The following is a 24,822-nucleotide window of genomic DNA, read 5'->3' as shown; positions in this document are numbered from 1 at the left end:
CCATGCAGCACCGCTACCCAGCACTCACCACTCACCACCCAACACTCACCACTCACCACCAGACACTCACCACCCAACACTCACCACCCAACTCACCACTCACCACTCACCACCCGACACTCACCACCCAACACTCACCACTCACCACCAGACACTCACCACCCAACACTCACCACCCAACACTCACCACCCAACACTCACCACCCCCCCCCCCAACACTCACCACCCCCCCCCCCCCCACACTCACCACCTGTCACCAACACTCACCACCCCCCCCCCAACACTCACCACCCCCCCCCCCACACTCACCACCCCCCCCCCCAACACTCACCACCCCCCCCAACACTCACCACCCCCCCCCCCCACACTCACCACCCCCCCCCCCCAACACTCACCACCCCCCCCCCCACACTCACCACCCCCCCCCCAACACTCACCACCCCCCCCAACACTCACCACCCAACACTCACCACCCCCCCCCCACACTCACCACCCCCCCCCCCCCACACTCACCACCCCCCCCCCAACACTCACCACCCCCCCTAACACTCACCACCCCCCCCAACACTCACCACCCCCCCCCAACACTCACCACCCCCCCCCAACACTCACCACCCCCCCCAACACTCACCACCCCCCCCCAACACTCACCACCCCCCCCCAACACTCACCACCCCCCCCAACACTCACCACCCCCCCCCCCAACACTTACCACCCCCCCCCCAACACTCACCACCCCCCCCCAACACTTACCACCCCCCCCCCCCAACACTCACCACCCCCCCCCAACACTCACCACCCCCCCCCAACACTCACCACCCCCCCCAACACTCACCACCCCCCCCCAACACTCACCACCCCCCCCCAACACTCACCACCCCCCCCCAACACTCACCACCCCCCCCCAACACTCACCACCCCCCCCAACACTCACCACCCCCCCCCCCAACACTTACCACCCCCCCCCCAACACTCACCACCCCCCCCCAACACTCACCACCCCCCCCCAACACTCACCACCCCCCCCCAACACTCACCACCCCCCCCAACACTCACCACCCCCCCCCCAAAACTCACCACCCCCCCCCAACACTCACCACCCCCCCCCAACACTCACCACCCCCCCCCAACACTCACCACCCCCCCCCCCCAACACTCACCACCCCCCCCCAACACTCACCACCCCCCCCCAACACTCACCACCCCCCCCCAACACTCACCACCCCCCCCCAACACTCACCACCCCCCCCCAACACTCACCACCCCCCCCCAACACTCACCACCCCCCCCAACACTCACCACCCCCCCAACACTCACCACCCCCCCCAACACTCACCACCCCCCCCAACACTCACCACCCCCCCCAACACTCACCACCCCCCCCCAACACTCACCACCCCCCCCAACACTCACCACCCCCCCCCAACACTCACCACCCCCCCCAACACTCACCACCCCCCCCCCCCCAACACTCACCACCCCCCCCCAACATTCACCACCCCCCCCCCCAACACTCACCACCCCCCCCAACACTCACCACCCAACACTCACCACCCAACACTCACCACCAAACACTCACCACCCCCCCCCCCAACACTCACCACCCCCCCCCAACACTCACCACCCAACACTCACCACCTGCCATGCAGCACCGCTACCCCTCCAACACTCACAATCCCCCACCCAACACTCACCACCCCCCCAACACTCACCACCCCCCTAACACTCACCACCCAACACTCACCACCCACCACCCAACACTCCCCACTCACCACCCAACACTCACCACCCAACACTCACCACCCCCCCGCCCAACACTCACCACCCAACACTCCCCACTCACCACCCAACACCCCCCACCCGCCACTCACCACCCCCACCCACCACTCACCACCCGCCACTCACCTGCAGGCTGCATCACGACATGGCAGGCTGCATGACGACCAACGTGACCACCGGGCGACCTCCGTGGACTCGGGGCGGCGATCCTCGCGCTGCCGGCAGACGCATGCAGCCGTTGGCGCCAGCATCGATCCCTCCCAAATCGAGATGCAAATCGAGATGCAAACGATCTACAAATTTGACCTGATAGCTCTATAACTTTTTGGTTTTTCGGTAAAGTCACGTGGGTAAAAAAACTAAATAAATTAAAATGAAAACAACTAAATTGTCATTTTAATTTATTTAGATTTTCACCCACGTGACTTTTACCGTACAAATTTGACCTGATGGCTCTATACTTTTTGGTTTTTTCGGTAAAGTCACGTGGGTAAAAAAACTAAATAAATTAAAATGAAAACAACTAAATTGTCATTTTAATTTATTTAGATTTTCACCCACGTGACTTTTACCGTACAAATTTGACCTGATGGCTCTATACTTTTTGGTTTTTTCGGTAAAGTCACGTGGGTAAAAAAACTAATTAAATTAAAATAAAAAAACGAAATTGTCATTTTTATTTATTTAGTTTTTCACCCACGTATGGATCCTTGCAGTCACGAAACTTGAAATCTTGATCTGATAGGTCTAATGGAATGAATTCGACAGAACGAACGTCGTGTGTGTGCGTTGAACTTCTTTTGCACCGTACGTAGCCCAACGGTGCAGGGGGAGGACAGCAAACTAACCGACACACACACAAAAAAAGTTCTAAAGAAATTCGTTTTACCAATTAGATTTAAAAGTGGATTGCTCTTCAGTGGGGCGTTCCGCACAATACAAATGCGGACAGACAATACAAACGAGACGTTAGACACTAATGAGGCGATGCCAACTCGGGCAAGCATCACGATGCTCGCGAGACAATGCGATCAAAACGAGATGATAAAAAAAACAAGAAAATATTTCTCAGTTGATTGTCTCGCCATAGGAGGTCCCGCGGTGGGTCACATGCTCAACCCACAACCAACAAGCTTCCACATTGCATGGCAAAAGCGTGGCATGGCATGGTGAATGAGGTGGCACATCGCATGTTACGGCGCATCGCACCTCATGGCGCTACGATGACATGTTGTTGCTCAGTCCGTGCTGGGCTCCGCACACTTTCCAACCCTACCGATGATTTCCACTGCTCCACCGGTGGTTATCTGTTCCGCGGTTGCCTGCAGTGGTAACGGTGGAGAAGTGAAAATCTGCTCTCGTGGTATCGCTGGACCGTGCGAGGTGGTGGTGGCTTGGGGAGGAAAGGGCTTCATCCAGCAGTGGATTGACCATGGCTGACGATGCCGATGTTCAGCTTTGAATGTCGGGATGCGGTTTAAATAATGATAACAATCCTTAACACGTGGTAAAAGTGGTGCATTTTTATCCGTAGGTCTCACCAATGCGCCACCATGTACGGAAAGCCAGTAAATAAATGGAATGGCCAGAACTAGGGGGGGGGGGGAAAGGCCAGTTTACTCACTCGCTCACTCACTCACCCAGTCACTCACTTACTCATCCACTCACTCACTTACGCATCCACTCACTCACTCACCCACTCACTCACTCGCTCACCCACTCACTCACCCACTCACTCACTTACTCATCCACTCACTCACTCACTTACTCATCCACTCACTCACCCACTCACTCACTTACTCACTCGCTCACCCATTCACTCACCCACTCACTCACTTACTCGTCCACTCACTCACCCACTCACTCACTTACTCACTCGCTCACCCACTCACTCACCCACTCGCTCAGAAACAGCTGGGCAAATGGCCATAACAAGTGGTGGCTAAAGGCCAGTTTATTCACTTACTCACCCATCCACTCACCTATTCACCTACTCACTCACTCCCCGACTCACCCACTCACCTAGTCACTCATTCACCCACTCACCTATTCACCTACTCACCCACTCACTCACTCCCCCACTCACCCACTCACCTAGTCACTCATTCACCCACTCACCTATTCACCTACTCACCCACTCACCCACCCACTCACTCATTCACCCACTCACTTACTCACCTACTCACCCACTCACCCACTCACTCGCCCACTCACTCACTTACCCACTTAGTCACTCACCTACTCACTCACCCATTCACCCACTCATCTACTCACTCACTCACTTACCCACCCACTCGCTCGCTCAGCAACAGCTGGGTAAACGGCCAGAACCAGTGGTGGGCAAAGCGCAGTCTGCAGCGGTGACTTTTCCAGAAGGCACTTCAATCTATCTTTTCTTGGTTCTTTCGGTAAAGTCACGTAGAAGGGAAATAATAAAATAATAAAAATAAAACGTAATAAAATAATTCTCACGACGTTTCGGCCACAACGCAAGCAGCTGTCCTCAGGTGAAGAACAGGTCTGTCGAGAAGACAGAGTCTGAATGAGACACCCCAGGCTTGGAGCGTCTATTTAAGCTGGGTTGGAGGGGGGAGAGCGCCTTGACAAAATAATTTGCATAATCGAGCATGCTGCGCGTGTTCCCGCATGGCGCGTCGCGTGCCGTCGGAGCGCTGCGTGGCCGCGTGACCGTGTGTCGCCCTCATTGCTGTAGCCGGGGCGTGGCGGTACGCGCCCCGTGACCCCGCGGTTTGGAGGCGAGGGTTGGCGGATCGCGCAGAGATGTGTTAAGCTCCCCAAAGCCGTTTGCGAGGTGCGGAGGGTGGGGGACAGAATATGGCCATGCAGCGAGCGGGTTCGTGAACTTTGCTTGCAATCTTCACGTGTTCATGCGTTCTGTAGTTTTGCACAGCGAGCGGTGGCGCAGTGGTTAGCGCGCCGCGCCACGGAACCCGTTGACGAATATCTGAACCGGTTCCGGGACCTCCCCTAGATCGACTCGGCCTAAAACGAGTACCTGGGTGCTATGCGATGGCATCAACAGTGGAGAGACAAAGGCGGCCGGGCGTGATTATGACCACCTAGCCGTCTTGTGCGCCTTGCCGGCATAACACAGGTGCTCGCTAACAGCACTTGTCCCAACGGTCCGTTAAGAGGCTATACGGGGGATCTTTGTCTTTGTGCGTTCGTTTGTTGAACTTCTTTCACACCGGTCGTGGCCAACCACGCTAATTGGAGGTGTGGGGTTAGCGCTGCATTGCGCTACGAACCCGGCGAACCCGAGTTCGATTCCCGCTCACGGCCAACACCCGATGACGATTGTCTGAATCGGTCCTGGGTCTCCCTTAGGTCGTCTCAGCCTCAATTGAGCACCTGGCGCGGTGTGTAAACATCGCCACTGGGGAGACAAAGGCGGCCGGGCGTGGTGCTGGCCACCCACCCCCTCGTGTGCCGTGCCGGCCTTCATAGGTGCTCGCTAACAGCACTTGCCCCAACAGTCTGTTAAGGCTACACGGGGGATCTTTGCGTTTGTGTGATCACGCCTATGTGTGTCCACTTATGTGTGCCGACATGCATGTCTGTCTGTATGTGCGTGTGTGTCTGTGGGTGTGTTCATGCCTGTGTGTGCCCATGTGCATGCATGTGTCTGTGCTCGTGTGTGCGTGTGTTTCTTTGGGTGTGTTCATGTCTGTGTGTGCCCGTGTGTCTGTGCGCGTGCGTGAGCATGTGTATCTGTCGGGGTGTTCATGCCTGTGTGTGCGCGTGTGCATGCATGTGTCTGTGCTCGTGTGTGGGTGTGTGATCATGCCTGTGTGCGCCCGTGTGCCCATGTGCGCGTGCGTGTGTATCTGTCGGTGTGTTCATGCCTGTGTGTGCGCGTGTGCCCGTGTGTGTGTGCTTGTGTGTACAGACTCCTCCAGGACAGACGGGAGCAGGCCCGACAGGACCTTAAAGGATTGGAGGAGACCGTGGTACGTTTAGTCGCAGCAGCAGCACCACCACCACCATCATCATGCAGATTCTCATTAATTGTTATCACAACCACCTTCATCATCACCATCAGCTTCTCAATAATCATCATCACAACCATCGTCATCACAACTGTCATCATCATCGACTTCTCATCAATCGTCATCATCGCAACCACCATCATCATCATCACAACCACCTTCATCATCATTATCACCATCTTCATCAGCAGCTTCTCATTAATCGTCATCAACTCATCACAATCATCATCATCATCACAACCACCATTATCATCACAACCATCATCATCAGCTTCTCATTAATCGTCATCAACACAACCACCATCATCATCACAATCGTCGTCATCACAACCTTTATCATCATCATCTCACTAATCATCATCACAACCATCATCATCATCATAACCATTATCATCATCATCACAACCATCATCATCAGCAGCTTCTCATTAATCGTCATCACAACCACCTTCATTATCATCACAATCATCATCACAACCGTCATCATCATCACAACCTTCATCATCATCATCTCACTAATCATCATCACAACCGTCATCATCATCAGCTTATTATCAATCGTCATCATCACAATCATCATCATCAACACGCAGCTTCTCACGAATGCGGTGAGCACACCGCTCGGCGTGTACAACTCACACACGCAACGGGACTCGGCAACCCTCTTCCCTGCCTCCCGCCACAGGCGAAGGAGCTCCAGACCCTGCACAACCTGCGCAAGCTGTTCGTGCAGGACATCGCCACCCGAGTCAAGAAGGTCAGGAGGCAGTGCTGCGGATGAAGCTGAGTGCGGGGCCTCTAGCATGTGATGTTATAAAGGGGCCCTAAATAAAAGAAACACAAATATTAAAACACGAACTTTTTTTAACTTGCATAGTAAAGTAATTGTATTTTTTCATTTGCTACACAGCCAGATTATACGACAAATCGCTCACCTTAAACACCCAGTCTTGATTTGAAGCTTTCGTGACTGCAGAAATCCATACTCTTTGGTTCATAAAAGTTTAAGGCGGTCTAGTACTATAGTGATAGAGCAAGTGCAGAATCACTGAACCGGAATCGATAGCTTGAAAGCATTTAGCGTGGGGCCCTTAAAAGTGCGGGGCCCTGTAGCTACTACTACACGTGCAGCTACTACACATGTAGCTACTACACATGTAGCTACTACACGTGTAGTAGCTACATGTGTAGTAGCTGCACGTGTAGTAGCTGCACGTGTAGTAGCTGCACATGTAGCTACTACACATGTAGCTACTACACATGTAGCTACTACACATGTAGCTACTTTTGCTACGAGGATCATCTGGCACTGTCAGGAGGTCACGAGTTTGCGGGTCATTGGGCCAATCAGAGGGCCCTTAGTTCGTCAATCATCCCCAACGTAGGACCGCAGAGCTCGGGAAACTGTTGACGTAGGTTTTTTATGATGACGATGACAGTAACAGTGATGATTCTGATGTGAATGATTATGCTGCTGCTGATGATGATTAATGTTTGGTTGGTGTGTAACAGAGATGGATGCTAATGACACAAGAGGAATGATGATGGTGATGATGACGATTATACTGATGGTTCTGACTATAATGATGGTGATGATGCTGCTGATGATGCTGATGATAATTATGATAATGATGGTGATGATGAGATTTATGATGATGCTGATGATGGTGATGATGCTGATGATGCTGATGGTGATGATGAGATTTATGATGCTGCTGATAATGCTGATGATAATGATGGTGATGATGAGATTTATGATGCTGCTGATGATGCTGATGATGCTGATGGTGATGATGAGATTTATGAAGCTGCTGATGATGCTGATGATGCTGATGATAATGATGGTGATGATGAGATTTATGATGCTGCTGATGATGCTGATGATGCTGATGGTGATGATGAGATTTATGAAGCTGCTGATGATGCTGATGATGCTGATGGTGATGATGAGATTTATGATGCTGCTGATGATGCTGATGATAATGATGGTGATGATGAGATTTATGATGCTGCTAATGATGCTGATGATGCTGATGGTGATGATGAGATTTATGAAGCTGCTGATGATGCTGATGATGCTGATGATGCTGATGAGATTTATGATGCTGCTGATGATGCTAATGATGCTGATGGTGATGATGAAATTTATGAAGCTGCTGATGATGCTGATGATGCTGATGGTGATGATGAGATTTATGATGCTGAAGATGATGCTGATGATGCTGATGGTGATGATGAGATTTATGATGATGCTGATGATGGTGATGATGACGATGATGATTATAATGCTCATGATGACGATGATGATAACGACTGATGATGCTAATGATGGTGGGCGACGATGGGCGATGATGATGGCCGTGTGTGTCTGGGTTTGTGTCACAGACAGCAGAAATGGACTCTGATGACACCGGAGGCAGCGTGGCTCAGAAACAGAAGATTTCCTTTCTTGAGAATAACCTGGAGCAGCTTACAAAGGTGCACAAGCAGGTAAGGCCCGATGTCGCCGCACCTCTCCAGGGCTGTGGTCTATGACCACCTCCAGCACCACCGCTGTGGAAGCCAACCTGAGGCCCTCTCTCTCTCGTATCCTACTCCCTCACCTGCCTCCCCCTCCATCTCTATCCACCTCTCTCACCGATCACTCTCCCTTCAATCTCTTCATTCATTCATTCACTCGTTCCCCCCCACCCTCCCCTACCCCCCCCACCCTCCCCTACCCCCACCAACCCCCCCTCCCCTACCCCCCCCCACCCTCCCATACCCGCCCAAACCAACCCAACCCTCCCCTGCCCCCCCACCCTCCCCTACCCCCCCCCCATGTCTCCCCTCTCCTCCATGTCTCCCACTTCTCTGTTGTTGTCTCCTATTCCATCTCTCTCTCTCCCCCTCACCTCGTCTCTCCCATCGACCCCACGTCTCTCTCTCTCTCTAACATCTCCCCACTTTCTCTCACCGCTGCTTCCACCACCTACCCCCCCCCCCCGTCTACTCTCCAACTCTCTCCAACCCACAACGAACTCTTTCTCCTCACCATCTCTCTCCCACCTCTCCCTCCCATCCATCTCTTCCACCACCAATCTCTCCTCCCATCTTTCCTTCCACCCCCTCCCCCCTCTCACCTCCCTCTGCCCTTGTCCACCTACTTCCACCCTCTTTCTCATCTCCCCCTCCATCTCCCCCCTCATCTCCCCCCATCTCCCTTCCATCTCCCCTCCATATCCCCCATCTCTCCCCCATCTCCCCCCCATCTCCCCCCCCACCTCCCCACCATCTCCCCCTCCATCTCCCCCCCATCTCCCCCTCCATCTCCCCCCACCTCCCCGCATCTCCCCCTCCATCTCCCCCCCACCTCCCCCCCCATCTCCCCCCATCTCCCCCCCATCTCCCCCTCCATCTCCCCCCCATCTCCCCCCCATCTCCCCCCCCACCTCCCCGCATCTCCCCCCCCACCTCCCCCCCATTCCCCCCATCTCCCCTTCAATATCCCCCCCATCTCCCCCCCCATCTCCCCCCCATCCCCCCCATCTCCCCCTCAATATCCCCCCCATCTCCCCCCCTCCATCTCCCCCCCATCTCCCCCTCCATCCCCCCCCACCCCCCCATCTCTTCCTCCATCTCCCCACCATCTCCCCCGCATCTCTCCCCCCCCCATCTCTTCTCCCCCCCCCTCCTCTCCTTCCACTTGCCCCCCTTGCCCCCCCCCTTGCCCCCGCCAGCTGGTTCGTGACAATGCGGATCTGCGCTGCGAGCTTCCTAAGCTGGAGAAGCGCCTGCGCGCCACTGCCGAGCGCGTCAAGGCGCTGGAGGCTGCGCTGAGGGAGGCCAAGGAGAGCGCCATGCGTGACCGCAAGCGCTACCAGCACGAGGTGGACCGCATCAAGGAGGCAGTGCGCACACGCAACATGGCGCGGCGCGGACACTCCGCGCAGATCGGTGCGTGTCACCCGTGTGCACGATCTGTGTGTGTGTGCACGAGCTGTGTGTGTGTGTGTGTTAGATCTGTGTGTGTGTATGTGTGTGTGTGAGATCTGTGTGTGTGTGTGCACGATCTCTGTGTGTGATCTGTGTGTGTGTATACGATCTGTGTGTGTATGATCTGTGTGTGTGTGACCCGTGTGTGTGTGTGAGAGCTGTGTGTGTGTGTGAGAGCTGTGTGTGTGTGAGAGCTGTGTGTGTGTGTGTGAGAGCTGTGTGTGTGTGTGAGAGCTGTGTGTGTGTGTGAGAGCTGTGTGTGTGTGAGAGCTGTGTGTGTGTGTGTGAGAGCTGTGTGTGTGTGTGTGAGAGCTGTGTGTGTGTGCGTGTGACCTGTGTGTGTGTGTGAGAGTTGTGTGTGTGTGTGACCCGTGTGTGTGTGACCCGTGTGTGTGTGTGTGTGAGAGCTGTGTGTGTGTGAGTGTGCAAGATCTGTGTGTGTGATCTGTGTGTGTGTGAGAGCTGTGTGTGTGTGATCTGTGTGTGATCTGTGTGTGCAAAATCTGTGTGTGTGTGTGATCTGTGTATGATCTGTGTGTGTGTACGATCTGTGTGTGTGTGTGATCTGTGTATGATCTGTGTGTGTGTGCGATCTGTGTGTGTGTATAATCTGTGTGTGATCTCTGTGTGTGCGTGATCTGTGTGTGTACGATCTGTGTGTGTACGATCTGTGTGTGTGTACGATCTGTGTGTGTGTGATCTGTGTATAATCTGTGTGTGTGTGCGATCTGTGTGTGTGTATAATCTGTGTGTGATCTCTGTGTGTGCGTGATCTGTGTGTGTACGATCTGTGTGTGTACGATCTGTGTGTGTGTGATCTGTGTATAATCTGTGTGTGTGTGTAAAATATGTGCGATCTGTGTGTGTGTGCACGATCTGTGTGCGCACGCGCGTGAGTGCGTACAGGCGCATGTGTTTGTGATCGTGCTAGCGGTGACTCTCGCAGTATTTCCGTTTGCGTACGTGCGGCGGCAGCGTCTCGCGTGAGCGTGTCGATGATTATGTGTCAATGATTGTGTGTCGATGATTGTGTGTCGATGATTGTTTGTCGATGATTGTGTGTCGATGATTGTGTGTCGATGATTGTGTGTCGATGATTGCGTGTCAATGATTATGTGTCGATGGTTGTGTGTCGATGATTGTGTGTCAATGATTACGTGTCGATGATTGCGTGTCAATGATTATGTGTCGATGGTTGTGTGTCTCCGCGTGCCGTTCCGTACAGCCAAGCCCATCAGGCCCGGCCAGCACCCCATGGCCTCCCCCACTCACCCCATGATCCGCGGCGGGTCGGGCTGCCTCTACCCCCACCGTGACTCCAGCGGAATCCGCGGCGGTGCTCGCCCAGACAAAATGTGAGCCCCCCCCCACCCCCCCACCCTCCACTACCCCCCCCCACCCTCCCCTACCCCCACCAACCTCCCCCACTCTCCCCTAACCCCCCACCCTCCCCACCCCCCCCTACCCCCCCCCACCCTCCCCTACCCCCACCGACCTCCCCTACCCCCCCCCTCACCCTCACCCCCCCACCCTCCCCTACCCCCACCAACCTCCCCCACTCTCCCCTATCCCCCCACCCTCCCCTACCCCCCCTCACCCTCCCCGACCCCCCCACCCTCCTCTACCTCCCACCCTCCCCTACCCCCCCACCCTCTCCTACCCCCCACCCTCTCCTACCCCCCCCACCCCCCTACACCCCACCCCCACCGTCCCACCCCCCAACCCCCTACCCACACCACCCCCCACCTTCCCACCCCCTACCACCCTACCCCCCCACCCCCCTACTCCCCCACCCACATCTCCACGGGGAAGACAAAGTCAGGTGGGCGTGGTGCTGGCCACCCACCCCCTGATGTGCCGTGCCGGCCTTCATCAGCACTCCCGAACCGCACTTGCCCCAACAGTCTGTTCGGGCTACACTGGGGATCTTTGTCTCTATCTGTGTGCGTGTGTGCGCGTTCCAGCAATGGCAGCAGCCACTGTGGCTACGAAGCGGAGGACCCGTCCAAGCTGCTGCTGTGCCAACAGGAGGCTGCCGCCATCTGAGCACGCACGCACGTACGTCCGCTGAACTTCTTTCGCTCCGTACGTAGCCAACCGCGCTGATCGCAGGTGACAGGCGGCAAGCGAGCGACGAGCACCCCCCCACCCCCACCCCACCCCCACCCCACCACCACCCCCCCGTCGCCAGCGAGCGGAGGTGGAGTCGCTGGGTAGGTGCGCTGTGAAATCTTGATTTGAATTTTCGTGACTGAAGGGATCAATACTCTTTGGTTCTTTCGGTAAAGTCACGTGGGTATGAATTGTTTCTTGCTGTGGTTGTCCCACCTGATGATGGACGCTTGTGTTGCGCCCGAAACGTCGTGATTTAAAAATCCACACGACTATGGGAAGAGAGACACGCAAACTCCAATATACAGCAGCAGGCGTCAGGGTTGGGATCGAACCCACGAACTCCTGCATACCAGGCGAGGTAGTTAACATCTCTTAGACACCGTGATGATGATGAGAGAGAGAGACACGCAAACTCCAAATATACAGCAGCAGGCGTCAGGGTCGGGATCGAACCCACGAACTCCTGCATACCAGGCGAGGTAGTTAACATCTCCTAGCCCACGCTGCCCCTACAACCACCACTACGAGGCCACATCAGCCCCTACACATGATGAAGACACAGCCGCAACGATTAATCCCGATTTGTGTCTCTCCTTTGTCTCTGCAGGAAACGAACATATCCGACCAGACCCTGACCGCAACCCAACTCACCCCCACGCCTCTACCCACACACTCACCCGTCTACCCACTCGCCCCTCTCGCCTACCCGTACTCACCCACCACCGCCCCCCCTCCCCCACCACCGGCACCGTCAAAATATATATATTTTAAGACCGATCGACCAACGCTGCGCTTCGCTGGATATACCAATAACGCAACGCGGTAACGGCGAGGAGGAGGAGGAGGTCAACGAGGTGAGTGTCGTCGCGGTGGCCTCTTTACGGGCGACCACCACCTCCCCCCCACCGCCTCGTTTAACCGTCAGCGCCGCACGCCTTAGCGAATCAGTGCGGCGACCCCCCCCTCTGCCCCCCCCCCTCCCCCGTTAACGTTAATGAACGGCGCGCTCTGAAGACGACCCACGACGCGTCCGTCCAACGCCTCGCCCCGGTCCGCGTCCGCGTCGTTTTGTGTACGCGCGTGTTATTTATTTTAATTTAATTTGCAATTATTTGTTGGGGGGGGGTGGGGTGGTGGGGTGGGGTTGGTTGGGTGGGTGGGCGAGTTGGGGGGGGGGTGTTAATGTAACTTTAGCGTTGGCGAGATTTTGGGGGGGGGGGGGCACAGGGGTCGGGGGTCGGTTGGTGGTGACAAAGTTCTGTGGCACCGCGATGACGATGACGACGATGACGACGACGGGAGGATGACGAAAGAGGAGACAGCGCACGCGTGCGCCGCACGCGACGAGAGACTACGAACGACGCAGAGAGATGAGGTCACCTGGCGGTGCCGAATCTCAACAGGGTCTATCGCCTGGGTTAAATCAAGTGACGATTCCATCATTCGTACCGCAGCCTACCAGACCCTCCGCCAGACGGACGGTCGATCGGTGCACCGCAGTCAAACAATTATTTGGTGATGCTGCTGCCGCTGCTGCTGCTGCGTTGGCCGTTGTGCACAAGCACAGTTATCACAACGCAACAGACTCGGCGCGTTCCGTGTCGAGAACACTTTGTGCGTGTGGCCTCTACAGGATATATCAGAGACGATGTTGCGGGCAATGGGCCTCTTTTCACGCGTGACAGAGACGGGCCGTTACCGAAAACGTTGCCGATTTTACATCTACACTTAGACTCTTCGATTATCGGCGCTAATGACGGGGAGCAGGGCCGCGCGGATTATTCAACATCGCGGATAATCCAAAAATAAAAACATTTTTCGCGGATCTCGATGCCAAAAACCACTGATATAGGTATAGATTTCGTTTCAGTTAAGAAAATTTTCATGGAAAAATATGCAACTTCTGTACTGGAGAGGTGATCACGTGGGTTTCGGATTCACCGGAGCAACATATTTGTTCGGTATTGTTTGGCTCTTTCGGTAAAGTCACGTAGATAGGTTCAAAGAAAATAACAAAATAATAAAAAAACTACGACGTTTCGTTGTGTTGCGATCGAAACGTCGTAGTTTTTTATTATTTTCTCTGAACCTATCCACGTGACTTTACCGAAAGACCCAAAGAATATGAATCCCTGCAGTCACGAAAGCTTTAAGTCAATATTTGTTCGGCTTAAGCACTTGACTTGTGAAAAACATTTCCAAGAATAACAACGTTGCATGAACTGTTTTTAGATTATTAATCTGGGCTTTAGGGAAAATCCGCGGGTTATTAATTTATTTCAAAATCTCAGGTGCACAGTTAATCCGTAAATCGGATAAACCGCACGCCAATAATCGAGAGTCTACTGTATAGATGAAAGCCACAGTGTTATCGATGAATGTGTTGAGTAAAAATAACAAAAAAAATCGATTCTTCAATCGAATTCTGGCCCTTGCGATTTGCGACAATTTCATCGAATCGCCCCAGGAAGTCGAATCGGTACACGCCTGCTACAGAGCTACGTGACGTGTGCATGTTGAACTTCTTTCGCACCGTACGTAGCCAACCGTGCCAATCGGAGCGAACAGCGACACATTCACAGCAGCGATCGGTGCCGTCTCTCGGTATTGCATCCCAGTAACATGTGCGACGTCGGGCCAACGTTGCCTGTTTACTAGGATTGTTAACGATGATGACCCAAACAGCGCCACCTCTGACCCACCCCCCCCCTCCAAATTCTGCCCTCTGTACATATATGGATAGCTGTTAATGGTATTTAACACGTAGTGAGCGTGTGTGTGTATATGTGTGTGTGTATGCGTGTGCGTAACCGGTTCTGGACCTCCCCTGGGTCGACTCGGCCTCAAATGTGTACCTGCTGCGATGTGTAAACATCGCCACTGGGGAGACAAAGGTGGCCTGGCGTTGGTGCTGGCCGTCCATCCCCCTCGTGTGCCGTGCCGGCCTTCATAGGTGCTGCTCGCTAACAGCACTTGCCCGACAAAGTCTGTAAAGTCTCTAGGGGGGATTTGACTTTGTGTGCGTCAACAACCACAACGCAGCAGCTCGTGGCGCTGCGCTCCGGACCCGGTGACCCGAGTTCGATTCCCATCGATGGCCAAAAATCGGGTGGCGATTATTATCCGAACTCAGTCCTGGGCCTTCCCCCTAAGTCGACTCGTCGTCAAATCGAGTACCTGGTGAGGTGTGTAAAGACATCGGCACCGGGGGAGACAAAGCCGGCCGGGCACGGTGATGGCCTTTGCTCGCGCGTTGTTCCGGCCTTAATAGGCGCTCGCTAACGGCACTTGCCCAACAAAGACGGCAAAAGCCAAAACACTCATGCGCACGCACGCACATACGTAGACACGCACGCAGCACGCGCGTTTGTGAAACGTGGGTGGAACGGACGTTTGTGTGTGTGCGCGTGCACCGTTCGTAACGTTACGTTGTTCGGTTATCGCTGTCGTAATTGTCGATGTCACCGTTAATTTTATCTCTGCCGCCCGCCCGCCCCTCCATCCCTCCCTCTAATTGTGTCATTACAGGACGGGTAGCTTCAGGTATAGCTTATACATAAACACAGTACATACCGATAATAATGATATTATTATTATGAAGAACAACAACGGTGAATATTATTCGTGTGTGTTGGCCGTCGCGACCACCGCCCGGCCACCGCTGCTGTTGTGTATGATATTAACCGTGTCGCTGGCAGGCGTGCGTCTACTCAAGAGGGGTCCGTCTCGAACCGAGAACATTTCAAACCACCCTTCACCACCCCCCACGATTTCAAATCCAAAGGCAGCGCCGCTCACAGACACACACCGCACGCACACGCCCCCCCTCCCCCCCCCCCCCCCCCCCGTTGAGCCGTCGGTCGCGCGAACCGAACCGTTCTCGGAGTCACCGCGCAACTCAAACATCGATTGCCGCACGACTGCTTTGTCCACGTCTGACCGAGGGGTCGCAGCACGGAAATTGCAACGGCGCTGTTCCGAGGATTGCGAAACGGATTGCATAACGGATTGCGTAACGAACGCGTCGCTGCGAAACCGCCGAGTGGATCAACGCTCGTCTCGTCTCGACTGCGAGCGGGCAACCGGTTGCGCGCACCGCTCACAACCGGTTGCAGGGACGTCCGCATTTAAGGGATTCAATTGCGTGCAACTCATTGCATCGGCGAGGACCAGGCTTAAATGGTCGACACGATTCCGTTTCGGAGCAGGTGATCCGCTTTTAGATTTGGGCGAGGGGAGTGCGTTGGCAGGTGAGAGAGGATTGCAAGGCAGAATGAATGACCACATCGGACTGATGGCAAAACTGCCTTATCGCATTGACATGATCTGGCGTCATCTCAGTAACCGGAGCCGAACCGTGAGCCCTTGTAGATGCGCGCTTCGATGCCCGAGTCAACCGTGGGTGAGTTTTTGCAAAGTACACTCAAAGGGTGTCATGGGTGCTGCCACCCCCACTCGTGTGCTCGGGTTTGATTGGCCGGTGGGGAAAAAGACAGCCACGCCTACTTTAGGTTGTCCAATCAACTTTGATTTTGAAACGAGACCCTCATCTTTGAGGCCTTGACCAAATATGTAGAGTCTTGAATTTTGACGCTGCAGCGACGAGCCGGTTGCTGTCAGTAATTTGTGTGCGACATTGAATTCGATTGATAGAGGCGTCGATTACGGTTGAATTGGGCTGAACTCCGAAACTTGGCGAAATACATTTTTGGCCGGAGTGCGATTTCACTTTAGCCGATCGTTACAATTGCCAGGGACCGATGTTATCGCATTGGAAATGTTACCCCATTCCATACAGTAAAACCTTGGATTGCGAGCATAATTCGTTCCGGAAACGTGCTTGTAATCCAAAGCACTCGTTTATCAAAGCACTCGTATATTAGTTGTGATCACGTGACGCTCGGCAGACAAAGAGTATACACTTACTACTCGTATTGCAAGACCTCGCTCGTTTATCAAGTTAATATTTATTAAAAAATTGTGCTCGTCTTGTAAAACACGCGCAGACCAAGTTACTCGCAATCCAGGGTCAAAAACACAGGATGGTAGGAAATAAGCGAGCTCAGGCGATCTCAACTTGCTCGAGTATATCACAATTATCAAACGTAAGGCACGTCATAATGCAACCACAGCTAAAAATTTAATCTTACACTCGTGTAAAGGAGAGCCGACACAAGATTGCAGGGGGGTTCGTCTTTTAATCCTTTCCTCCCATCCACACCTGTCCCCAGCCGTCCCAATCTCGTTCCCGCCAAAAGCCCCTTCTTCCTGCCCGTTCTCCCCTTATATCTCCTCGATAACCCCTCCCACTAACCCCCCTCCTATTGGTGGGAATCCTTCCCCTGACACCCCCTACACTCGTGATACGTATGCATATCCTTAACTGTGCGTGCAATGAGGCTGTTTTAAAATATAAGGTGAAACATGTTCTATTGAGGGTAATGGAACGAACAAAAACTATGCAGATGAGACAAACGATGAGTGATGCAAACCAAAATTCGACGGAAAATATTTGACTGTTAAATTCAATCGTACTCCCCCTCCCCCCTCACCAAATTGCAACTCAATTGCAACTCAGTTAAGCTGCAACGTGCCGCGGGGGAAGGGTTTAATCGTTACGTAACGAGGCTAAACAAGGCCATAACGCTAAACAAAACACAATTAAAACTCTTTGGGTCTTTCCGTAAAGTCACGTAGATAGAAAAATAATAGATCACGACGTTTTGATCGCAACGCAGGCAATCTGAAGACGATTAGTATGAATTCCTGCAGTCACGAAAGCTTTAAAATCAAGATTTAAAATACAATTCGTTTCGAATCTAAATTCCATAAGCTACGACTCTCTAGAGAGTGTATCTCTAAAGCACCCTCGAGCTCACTCTAGCGGAGGCCCATCCACCAGCAGCGATATTGCAGGGCTGCACCTTTGCCCTTTCACATCGTATCGCAGCATTTGCCAGCCGATTCGTCGTCGACGGCTAGCGGTCTAAACGCACGTGCCACGTGTCTATCCTAGGGGTCCCCCCCCCCACCACCCCGCATTTCTCCCCCTCCCCGGAGCGCGCGTCTCCTCATTGGCAGCCGTTCTTCCGACGGCACCTGACCAACCAATCAGGGAGCTTCGGAAACCAGTCGATTCTCCAATCAGGCTTTGAGCCGCCCGCTCCGGGGGGGTTGGAGGGGGGGGAGGGGAGACCGCTCGTGTGGCTGCGATCGACCAATCGGCGGCAGCCTGGCAGCGGCCGATCAGCCAATCGGTGAGCTGCTCTGCGTTTGACATTCGGGGGTTCTAATCGCTGCCCTGTGAACCCGGCCACCCGGGTTCGATTCCCGCTCACGGCCAACACCAGTGACGATTATCTGAACCGGTCCTGGGCCTCCCCTAGATTGACTCAGCCTCAAATGAGTACCCAGTGCGGTGTTAACATCGCGATTCGGGATACAAAGGCGGCTGGGCGTGGTGCTGGCCACACACCTCCTTCGTATACCGTACCGGCCTTCATAGGTGCTCGATAACAGCACTTGCCCCAACAGTCTGTTAAGGCAACATATGGGGGATCTTTGTCTCATCGCTGGCAATGCGATGTTATTGAATTGCGATCATAAAGTTAGGAAATGTCACGGATATGCATGGATTGCCCAAACCTTTCCAACGTTCGTTTGCCTTCGGAAGCGTTGAATTGGCAGTCGAGAAGCCGACGGATAACACTTGGCGCTAAATGCATTTTTCACATTTGTGAAGTCCTTTATGCTTTGGTAGCTGTATCTTAATGTTGGACAACCCTTTCATTCAAGTTGGCTTCATTCTTCTCTGAAGCTGGTTGGTCCCCAACAACGCAACTTTTACACTCAAGTTTAGTGTCGTATCGGATCAACTTTACGAAGGTTATCCCTCGAAAGTTGTGGTGATGAAGTGTAAGCCACTTCACCAAGCTTATCTTTGGTGAAGACTTCTGTGTGCGTTTGCGATGTTGGTCTGATGTGGCCTCGTAGTGGTGTGGTGGTAGGGGCAGTGTGGGCGCCACAGTGGCTAGGAGATGTTAACTTCCCCGCCTGGTATACAGGAGGTCGTGGGTTCGATCCCGACCCCCCGACCCTGACGCCTGCTGTATATTTGAAGTTTGCACGTTCTCCCCGTGGTCGCGTGGATTTTTCTCCGGGTCCTCAGGTTTTTCCCTCCACATTTAGAATCACGAGTTTCGAGTGTTTGGCTGCTATACATGTCCACGTGATGGTAAGTCACTTCGTTGGGCTATCCAATTGTGGCGAGGTCGTTTCTGAAAAAGAGCGACATAGTTCAGTGGGTCTTACCTGGTAAAATTATAAAAAAGTAACAAAGGACTTGGGAGTAAATGCTGCAGTAGTGGCCTCTACCCTGCGTCTCATCCTCAGCCGTTTTCCTACCATCTACCCACAGCCACCAACACATCATTCTCCAATCACGGTCCTCCCGAAAACAGGGGTGGGAGAGGACTTTCAAATATCTTTGGCAGGCAATCACGCATTACAACAACAACCGCCTTTTACCACGAAGTGGCGGTGACGTCACCACGGCGCTTGTGCCATGCTAGGTGCACATTAACGCACGCACACAGGCACACAAATTTGACTTGAGCGTGCCAACATGAGAAATGTAATGTTGTTGCCAGGTCTAAAAATCTTTTCCCCCCAGTACCCGATCAGTTGGGCTTACGACGCTGGCAGTGACTGATAACGAAAGCTTTTAAGTGGTAAGGTCTCACGTGGCCGCAGTTAATGAAGTCACTGGCCATAGGTTCCTCCAGCCGCAATGTCTGGGCGAGTTCACAGAGAGACAGCGTGCGACTACAATCCGGCCTGCGACGTTGCCCGATGCGCGACGTCGCCCACTGATGGAATAAAAGGAAGATCGGTGTTGCCAGCTCCTTAAAGCGACAAGTCTCCAAACGACACCTCAAGTCGCTACATGTCGACGTTTGCACGTGGTTAGAACCGCTGGATCGACGCTGATCCAACGTTCCATCCATAATATAGTTTTTTTTTGGGTTAGATCGTGTAGATATTAATGTGTCGTTAAACCCGCTACCACCTGACACGGCCAATTAGTAATGGGTTTGTCACGTAAACAGAACGTGCCAATTCGTTACTAGTACAGCACACCGGTTGTGTGTTGCAGAGAAAATCCACAACATTTACAATAAAATCCCAAAAAACTATATTATGGATGATATTGGTCGCGAAAGCCTCCGTGTTACAACCAACGTTCCATGTTGACTGGGTAGATGTCACCCATTAGTCGTCACTTGACAATCGAAGGCGATCGTTGATACCTGAGCAGCAAACCCATGAACGGGATCCTGAATGCACCTGGAATCATTCCTAACAAAAAAACAAACCTCCGCCGTCGTCTTCGTTCCAGAGAAATGTCGCGAAATTCTCTTCGGTCGCATTGATAGAAACATCGAGACCAAAAAAGTCGCAACAACAACATCTAGTGGCACAAACAAACAACATCAAAACTCGCCGAGTTGGCAATGCGCTGAATATTTAAAGGCATGCACGGGGGGGAGGGGGGGGGGCGGTGGAGGATCGAGCGAGAAGGTGGGTGGATGAGGGAGTCGCCTCCGATGGACTCATCCGCTGTCTGTCGCCAGGAGGTGTCGCAGGACGTGTGAGCGACAGCGAAACCCGCTCTGTCGACAGAAACGAACGCCGCTGCTACGCGTCCGACGTTGCGGTCGTTGGGGTCATCATCATGGATCATCGCGGCGAGACGCAATAATCCATGATGATGGTCCCACGTCCGACGTTGCGGACGTGGGACCATCATCATGGATCATCGTGATGGATCATCATCATGGATCATCGTGGGATCATCATCATGGATCATCGTCGCGGCGAGACGCGTCGATGCGCTGAGACGAGAGAGAGAGAGGCCTGCCCAGAGTACACGTACTACTACTACTAACTACTGTTCTGTATAGCACTGCATGTAGCCCATGCTTGATGATGGATAATGGACAAGCCTATATCCCCCCACCCCCCGGTAGCCGTTAGTTCATCCCATGCGTTATAGCCTGTGACCATGATGTGCTGGTTCAGTAAAGATTGATGATGATGGATAACAATAAAAAATACATCATGATTCAATCTCTTGCTTGCGAGTCGTGTATCTCGGCATCGCTGTGTGCGGTAGGAATGATTGTTCGAACCCGCAACTCCGATTCAGCGTGGTTGGCTACGTACGGCGCGAAAGAAGTTCAAAGTGCGCAGATTGCTGAGCGATTGGAATCGACGGGTTTACCGCGCTCGACGATGCAAACGAAGCAGCCGAATTAGCCGTAAATAAGTAAAATATTAAAACTTTTTTTAAACACGCTTTAATGAAATGTACCCTACTAGTAATGGAAGAACTCCACGACTCCAGGAAGTGGCCCCGACGCTTGCCATAACGTCAGGGACCGTGGCCAATTACAGCCAACGTCAGTTGAGCGTGGACAATTAGACCCAAGGCGAAACATAACAGAAGAAAAATGTTTTAAAATATTGTATTTATTTATTATGATAGAATATAGTATTGTCATCAGTATGACATACGTATACCAAGTTTACAGTCGATACCACATTGGGCAGTGGGTTAAAATTGAGTTACAAGATTTGAGGATACGACAACAACAGACAGAGTGAGTTCATAGCAAGCGTGTAAAAACAACAGACTGTCGGGGCAAGTGCCGTCAGCAAGCAGCACCTATGAAGGCCGGCACGGCACACGAGGGGGTGGGTGGCCAACACCACGCCGGTTCAGACAATTCGTCACTTGGTGCCGACTGTGAGCAGGGATCGAACTCGGGACGTCGGGATCGGAGCGCAGTGCACGAACCGCTTCTACACTACCGCTCCCCACTCACTGACAAACATGCAACAAACACACAAACATGCACACACACAGACATGCACACACACACACAGACATGCAACACACACAAACATGCACACAGACATGCAACACACACAAACATGCACACAGACATGCAACACACACAAACATGCAACACACACAAGCATGCACACAAACATGCACACACACAGACATGCAACACACACAAACATGCGTAGTATCTTGAATCACGGACGAATAAACTCCTTTGAGGCACACAGTTTATTGTCTTTCACCGACATGGTCCCGAACACACAAGGGGGTATACGGTCCCCTTACCTGCTAACCTAAGGAGGTACAGCCTCTGGCTTGGCAGGACCTACACACAGCCGACCTGCTAACCTAAGGAGGTACAGCCTCCGGCCTTGGCGGGAACTACACACGAGTCTACCCGCTTAACCGAGCATCCTCCGGCTGGGACCTAGGTGAGGCTAACTGACCCACCGCTGACTCGGTGGGTCACCGACCTCTGGTCACGCAGAGCCTCAGCCCTCAGAAGGGCTAGAAGGCTTGGTCCAGGGTCCTATCTTCTTCAGCGCGGACTTCGGTCTTCGTGTGTGCAGAACTGAGCCAGAGCTCTCAGCGCTCTGGCTTTTATACCGGTTCGTGGCTGGGCTTGTCCAATCACACGCTACTTTGTGGACCCTTCTGATTGGTTCTTGCCAATCTGTCGTCATGATCCTCTTTCACCTCACGTGACCCTTGGCCGTTTGTCTGGCGGGAATCTGTGATTTCGATCCGCTCTCACCTCTCCCTGACCCCGACCGTTTACCGAGGGAGGCAACGCAGCACCGTAGGTCAAAGTTCAAGTTCATTTATTAGGTATAGCCCTGTGAGCCATTCGGCTCTTGAATCGGGTGCAACCGCAACAAACAAAAAACAAAAACATGAACAAGAAAACATCTTAAAGTGACTATGTGCAAACAGAAAATCCAAGAAAAGACAGCTAAATATTGCAGAAAAAGGTCACCGAATAGTGAGTAGCTATCAACTTCAACACACGCGACACACACAAACATGCACGCGCTTTGCAGCATCATCAGTAGTTATAGTATTTATACTACTATTTATACTGGTAGGAACTTCCTGGTTACACCAGCCCACAGGGGATTATTGTGTCCGTCCGTCGTGCATCCAAAAATGGGAGGGGTGGGGCTGGGTGGAGAGGGGAGGGTGGGGAGGGGCTAGGTGGGGAGGGTGGGGAGGGGCTGGGTGGGGAGGGGAGGGTGGGGAGGGGCTGGGAGGGGCTGGGTGGGGAAGGGCTGGGTGGGGAGGGTGGGGAGGGGCTGGGTGGGGAGGGGAGGGTGGGGAGGGGCTGGGTGGGGAGGGTGGGGCTGGGTGGGGGGTGGGGCTGGGTGGGGAGGGGCTGGTCACCCCGTAGTGCCCTTATAAAACTCAACGTTTAACCTACTCACGCCGGCTTGTGCCCGCCCTCACAGTCGGCCATATTTGTGATACAGCTATCGTGCTGTGACTGTTCCACCTGAAGACGGAAGCTTGTGTTGCCTCCGAAACGTCGTGATTTTTATTTTATTTTTATTTTACTTTTATGAATTTTTATTTTTTACCTACGTGACTTTACCGAAAAAAACCTAAGAATATGAATCCTTGCAATCACGAAAGCTTCAAATCTAGAACATCTGGATACCACCAAAGATTTGTCCATGAGGCCATACAGATATACAAACACAGACATAACTTCAACCGAGAAGATGGATTCAAATTGAGCCATCATTGGCAAGATGTGATTAACCATGTTAATGACATGTTAATGACATGTTAAACCTCAACCGCCACTCTCCCCCGCTCTGCGTACCACCTTCACCTTCCTGGCTCCACCCACACTCCCCCTATCCAACATCCGTCCTCCTTGGCTCCTCCCCCTCTTCTTACGCTATATAACAATGTCTCACCGCAAATAACTCTCGCTACAGTTATTTTGCTGTGCTCTTTTTTACACCTGATGAAGGAAGCTTGTGTTGCCTCCGAAACGTCGTAATTGAATTTATTTTCATTTATTATTTTTGTATTTTTAACCTACGTGACTTTACCGAAAAAACCTAAGAGTAGTGGAAATTTCCACGCGGGTATGAATATTAATGAAGGGGGGGGGGGTCCCTCTTTTGCAGTGACGTCATGCACGGATGTAGCACTGTGCTGCGTAGATTTATGTTTCACCGTCACTTTCTGTAAAGAAACGTCGCCATATTTGAAGCGGCTTTGCGTAATAAATTATTTAATTCAGCAAAACCTTCCTCTGCCGTTCGTGTAAAAATCCACTCACTCATGAATATTAATGAGGGGGGTGGTCCTCATGTAGAGTGACGTCACGCAGGGGGGGTGGGCCTCATGTGGAGTGACGTCACGCGGGTGGGGGTGGTCCTCATGTGGAGTGACGTCACGCGCGGGACGGACAGACATTGGCTGATTCTAGTCGGTATAATAGAGGGGACACATACTAATTAATTAATTACTAATTAATTACTAATTAATTACTAATTACTAAACTGTTAACTAATTAATTACTATTATATGACGACATCCTGGGGCTCTAATTAACATCGTAAGCAGGTGGATGGCTTCACTATTGCGGCAAATCGCCCGATGATGAAGATGCTGGTTAATGTAAGTAGCAGCGACACATCACGGTAATCAAATGGTGAACGTTGTTGATTTAAATTTCGATTTAAAGCTTTCGTGACTGCAAGGATTCATCTCCTTGGTTCTTTCGGTAAAGTCACGTAGAAGGGAAATAATAAAATAAAAATAAAGTCACGTAGAAGGGAAATAATAAAATAATAAACATTAAACTTTATATTTGTATTACTTTATTATTTACCTTCTACGTGACTTTACCGAAATAACCAAGAAGTTGTTGATTTACTCTACAAACACACCGGTGGGCTGAAGTTCTCGACTAATTGGCGAGTTTTGTTTACGTGACAAACCCCTTACTGATTGGCTGTGGTCGGGTGGTGGAGGGGTTCGACACAACATTTATACTTACGCGATCTAACAAGTCGCAAC

The 24,822-nt window shown here is 52.5% G+C and overlaps 1 protein-coding gene across 1 annotated transcript in view; it reads left to right on the top strand.

The window, feature by feature from the left end:
* Nucleotides 1-12,995, top strand: part of LOC144951358 (kinesin heavy chain-like) — a 45,144-nt gene extending 32,149 nt beyond the window's left edge. The window contains exons 21-27 of the mRNA XM_078881575.1: nt 5,690-5,750; nt 6,475-6,546; nt 8,175-8,279; nt 9,509-9,725; nt 10,990-11,119; nt 11,729-11,822; nt 12,487-12,995. Coding sequence (XP_078737701.1) covers nt 5,690-5,750; nt 6,475-6,546; nt 8,175-8,279; nt 9,509-9,725; nt 10,990-11,119; nt 11,729-11,810 — 667 coding nt within the window. The 3' untranslated portion in view covers nt 11,811-11,822; nt 12,487-12,995. The remainder of the gene's footprint in view (nt 1-5,689; nt 5,751-6,474; nt 6,547-8,174; nt 8,280-9,508; nt 9,726-10,989; nt 11,120-11,728; nt 11,823-12,486) is intronic.
* The last annotated feature ends 11,827 nt before the right edge of the window (nt 12,996-24,822 follow it).

Source organism: Lampetra fluviatilis, chromosome 62 (genome assembly GCF_964198595.1).
Source record: "Lampetra fluviatilis chromosome 62, kcLamFluv1.1, whole genome shotgun sequence".
NCBI classification, from domain to species: Eukaryota; Metazoa; Chordata; class Hyperoartia; order Petromyzontiformes; family Petromyzontidae; genus Lampetra; species Lampetra fluviatilis.
Note: the sequence above shows the minus strand (reverse complement) of the source record. Positions and strands in the feature narration are given on the sequence as shown.